The 5,049-nt window shown below is 48.0% G+C and overlaps 1 protein-coding gene across 1 annotated transcript; it reads left to right on the top strand.

Annotated features, from left to right (window-relative positions):
- Positions 1-3,805: 3,805 nt before the first annotated feature.
- Positions 3,806-4,414, top strand: LOC145127496 (uncharacterized). The gene has a single exon (XM_079062684.1). The coding sequence runs from the start codon at positions 3,806-3,808 to the stop codon at positions 4,412-4,414; it is 609 nt and encodes a 202-aa protein (XP_078918810.1).
- The last annotated feature ends 635 nt before the right edge of the window (positions 4,415-5,049 follow it).

Here is a 5,049-nt window from a genome sequence, read left to right as displayed (position 1 = left end):
TCAGGAGTTTTCTGGGGTTGGCCGGCTACTATCGGAGATTTATCAAGGATTTCTCCAAGGTTGCCGTGCCACTCAATAGGTTGAACCGGAAGGGCGTTGCTTTTACGTGGGGTCCAGAGCAGCAGACCTCGTTTGAGACTCTTCGCCAGAAGCTATGCGAAGCCCCGGTGTTAGCCCTTCCAGAGAGAATGGAGGATTTCGTGGTGTATTGTGACGCAGCGATATCGGGGTTGGGTGCAGTGCTTATGCAGAGAGGGCACGTGATAGCGTACGCATCGAGGCAGCTGAAGCCTCACGAGGTGAGGTATCCCACCCACGATTTGGAGTTGGGGGTCGTGGTGTTCGCCCTCAAGATATGGTGTCACTATTTGTATGGGGTTCGGTGTATCATATACACGGACCACAAGAGTTCAAAGTACTTGATGGATCAGCCCAACCTGAACATGCGCCAGAGGAGATGGTTGGATGTGGTAAAGGATTATGATTGCGAGATCCTGTACCACCCGGGCAAGGCTAACGTTGTAGCCGATGCCCTGAGTCGTAGGGCGGAGAGTGCTCCGATACGAGATATTCGTATGAGGATGACGGTGATAACTCCGGTGTTGGATGCCATCCGAGAGGCCCAGGCACAGGCTGTGAGACCGGAGAACCGCAAGAGAGAGCGGGTGATTGGGCAGGTATCTGAGTTTGTTACCGATAGCCGAGGGCTTATGACCTTTCAGGGTCGGATTTGGGTGCCGTTTACGGGCGGGGCACGTACCATCCTGATGGAGGAGGCGCACAGATCGAGGTTCTCGATCCATCCCGGGGCCACTAAGATGTATTTGGACCTGAAGATAGAGTATCGGTGGCCCTGTATGAAGAGGGATGTGGCGTGGTTTGTTGAGAGGTGCTTGACCTGTCGCATGGTTAAGGCCGAGCACCAACGTCCGCATGGCAAGTTGCAGCCACTCGAGGTTCCCCAGTGGAAGTGGGAACAGATTTCCATGGATTTTATCACCAAATTGCCGAGGACCGCGAGGGGTGTCGATGCAATTTGGGTGATCGTTGACCGACTGACGAAGAGCGCCCACTTCCTTGCTATTAGTGAGAGCTCTTCCGCAGAGAGGCTGGAAGAGATGTATGTGAAAGAGGTGGTATCGCGGCATGGAGTACCGATCTCGATTGTGTCAGATCGAGAGGTACGTTTCACTTCCAGATTCTGGAAGAAATTCCATGAGGAGTTGGGTACGAGGTTGCATTTCAGCACCGCTTACCACCCACAAACGGACGGACAGAGTGAACGGACAATTCAGACGCTCGAGGACATGCTTCGAGCATGTGTGTTGGACTTCGGAGGGAGTTGGGACACGTACTTACCATTGGCTGAGTTTTCCTATAACAACAGCCACCATTCGAGTATTGGTATGCCTCCCTTCGAGTTGTTGTATGGCAGGAGGTGTCGGACTCTCATCTGCTGGGGAGAGGTAGGGCAGCGAGTGATGGGTAGCACTGAGATAGTGGTTCAGACGACTGAGCAAATACAGCAGGTCAGAAAAAGGTTGCTGACAGCTCAGAGTCGCCAAAAAAGTTATGCGGATAAGCGACGATCCGAGCTCGAGTTTCAGGTTGGTAACTTCGTACACCTGAAGGTGTCTCCGTGGAAAGTAGTGATCCGATTCAGGAAGACGGGAAAGTTGGGGCCCCAGTACATTGGTCCTTTTAGGGTGACCGCGAGGGTGGGCAGGGTAGTGTATCGTTTAAAGCTACCTGTGGAGTTGAGCCAGATACATGATACCTTCCACGTGTCTTAGGTGAGGAAGTGTATAGCCGACGAGTCAGCGGTAGTACCACTAGAAGATATTCAGGTGGATGCGAGCCTGAATTATGTTGAGAAGCCGATCGCGATCTTGGATCGGAGGATCAAGGTTCTGAGGAACAAGGAGGTGTCCCTGGTTCAGGTCCAGTGGCAACATCGGAAAGCGCCCGAGTTGACTTGGGAGCCAGAGTTGGAGATGCGGGAACAGCATCCAGAGCTGTTTGCAGAACGAGACTTCGAGGGCGAAGTCTGATTCTAGTGGGGGAGAATTGTAACACCCGGAATTCCAGGTATATTATTTTAATTATTTATTTTTGTGAATCATTGACCTACTCGACGAGTTGGTGCTATAACTCGTCAAGTAGAAGCGGGGTGGCCACGTGAGTTTAATGAACTACTCGACGAGTCCAAGAGTAGACTCGCCGAGTAGGCGCTGTGGGTGGAACCCCTAAATCCTCGGGCCTATGCCCTATTTAAGGAACCTTATGGCCCTCATTTGCGGCTACCAGTCCAGATAGAGAAACCCTAGTGAGCTTGAGTGTGTGGTGTGAGGAGAAGGGCTATTTTAATCCTTGTTGGTGTGTTTTTTGCAAAGAAGAAGGCGATTCCAGCAAAAGAAGGTCAAGGGGTTGCTATTCTGTGATCTCAAGCAAGGAAACTCCATCTTTGAGGTATTAAATCGAACCCTTTCCTGTTTTGGTGAAGAACCCTTGAATCTAGGGTTTTCTCTATCCTTTATTGGCTTGGATATGATGCTTATGATGTCCTTTTGAGTGTTAAACTCTGGATCTGGACCTTGAGAGGTCCAGAGAGCCCCAACCTCCCTGCTTTATGCTACTTCCTTAGAGATATGAGCCTAGGTTGCCATTTTAGAGGCTATTTCACCAAAAGAAGCATATTGAACGTTGCATGAGTGTAAAGGACCTTTACGTGATTATTGAGTATGGTAAGGTCAGATCTATAGGTTAGAGAAACAGATCTGACCTCAGAAGGTCATTTGAGTGTTGCCATGGAAGGAACTCGTCGAGTCCATAAGGGGACTCGATGAGTCGGGTCGGGTTGCCCCGCGATTCATGACCGGTAGTAACCCGTCGAGTGAAAGGTTAACTCGACGAGTCGAGTGAGGATCTATGAGGATTCGGAAGACGCCTGGACTCGCCGAGTCACACGAGTGCACTCGACGAGTCTGGTCAAAGTTTGACCGTTGACTTGAGTTGACTTCAGTTGACCGTAGGGTTTTGGTCAAGCTGGTTCTAGAGAGAGACCTGGGAGGGGTAGAATGGTCTTCTACCCACTCCTTAGAAATGAGGACAAGAGAAAGTATTACTTAGAGATGTTATTGTGTTGATAGGAAGAGGCTAGGTCGGGTTATCGAGCACGAGAGGTTATCCGACATCATACGAGGTGAGTCTTCTCACTATACTTTACCTAGAGTGGTAATATGTGTGACCGGAAGGTCTTATGTGAGGAGTATGTGATGTATGTTGTTATTTAATATGTATGTGCTATGTTATGTTATGAGTAGTATGTTATGGACCGGAAGGTCATTATGATATGGACCGGAAGGTCATTATGATATGGATCGGAAGGTCATTATGGGTAGGACCGGAAGGTCTACCAGGATTGTGGGACGGAAGTCCCCTGAGACACATGGACCGGAAGGTCTTGTAGAGCTATAGCCTTGAGTGACGTATGTGCGTATGTGGTATTTTGGGGAACTCACTAAGCATTTATGCTTACAGTGTTTGTGTGATGTGTTTCAGGTACCAGTGAGGATCGCGGGAAGGCGCCGGCATGATCTGTACACACTGATGGGATTTATGTATTAGAGATCTTGGGATTTGTTTTATTATGATGACATATGATACAATGGATTCTTACGATATCTTATGAATGAAATTATGTTTTAAAAATGAATAATTGTTTTGAAAATTTACGTTGTTACACTTTCCCTATTGATACTCATGTTATATATGATCTTGGATATAGACCTTTTTAGTAAATGGTATGGATGCTCATGTGTTGTTTAATTCGGGTGTTACCCGATCCTTTGTATCTCTTGCACATAGCAAGAAGTTTTGTGATGCTCTCAGGAATATGGATTACCCATTGGAGATTGAGATTACAGACGAATGTTCCATGAGTTCTTCGAGGGTTCACCAAGGGTGTGTCCTGAATCTGTTCAGCGAGAGATACTCCATTGATTTAGTGTCGATTCCTCTACGAGGATCAAAGGTTATTGTCGGGATGGACTGGTTAGGCCCCAATAGGGCCATGATTGATTATGAGTGCCATCTAGTGAGAGTTCGAACCCCAAGTGGGGGAGAGCTAGTTATTCCTGGCGAGGGAGCTTCGCATGGGCTAGCTCTTTGTTCAGCTGCGAGGGCTAGGAGATATCTTCAGCAAGGTTGGTCTTGGTTTCTAGCTTATATGGGAGATACTCGAGTTGAGGGCACAAAGACATTGAGTGAGGTGCCCATTGTTCGGGATTTGTCCAATGTGTTTCCTGAGGAATTTCCAGGAGTGAATCCGGAGAGGAAGGCCGAGTTTCGGATAGATCTGGTTCCTGGAGCGGCTCCAATAGCCAAGGCACCGTATCGCTTGTCACCACCATAAATGTATGAGTTGTCTATGCAACTTCAGGAGTTCTAGACAAGGGATTTATTCAGCCAAGTAGATCACCTTGGGAAGCATTGATCTTGTTCTTGAATAAGAAGGACGGTTCACACATGATGTGCATTGACTACCGGGAGTTGAATAAGCTAATGGTGAAGAACCGTTACCCATTCCTGAGGATCGAAGATTTATTTGACCAGCTTCAGGGTGCATCTTGGTTTTCCAAGATTGATTTGCGATTAGGTTACCATCAGATGAGGGTCGGGGACGTTGATGTATAGAAGACGGGCTTCAGGACTCGTTATGGTCATTAAGAGTTTGTGGTGATTCCATTTGGGCTCACCAATGCACCGTAATGTTCATGGATCTCATGAACAGAGTTTGCAGGTCGATGTTGGATCGGTTGGTGATAGTATTCATAGATGATAATTTGGTCAACTCCAAGACCAACGAGCAGCATGAGGAGGACTTGTGGGAGGTATTGGATACCCTGATGAGAGAGAGATTGTATATTAAATTCTCCAAATATGAGTTCTGGTTGTGCGAGGTGTAGTTCTTAGGGGCACATCGTCAAACAGAAAGGTATATTGGTCAACTCGGCCAGTATTGAGGTCGTGATGCGATGGGAGGTTCCA

Source organism: Lactuca virosa, chromosome 7 (genome assembly GCF_052849685.1).
Source record: "Lactuca virosa cultivar CGN04683 chromosome 7, Lactuca_virosa_CGN04683_v6, whole genome shotgun sequence".
Lineage (NCBI taxonomy): Eukaryota > Viridiplantae > Streptophyta > Magnoliopsida > Asterales > Asteraceae > Lactuca > Lactuca virosa.
This window is presented reverse-complemented; position numbering and strand designations above follow the sequence as displayed.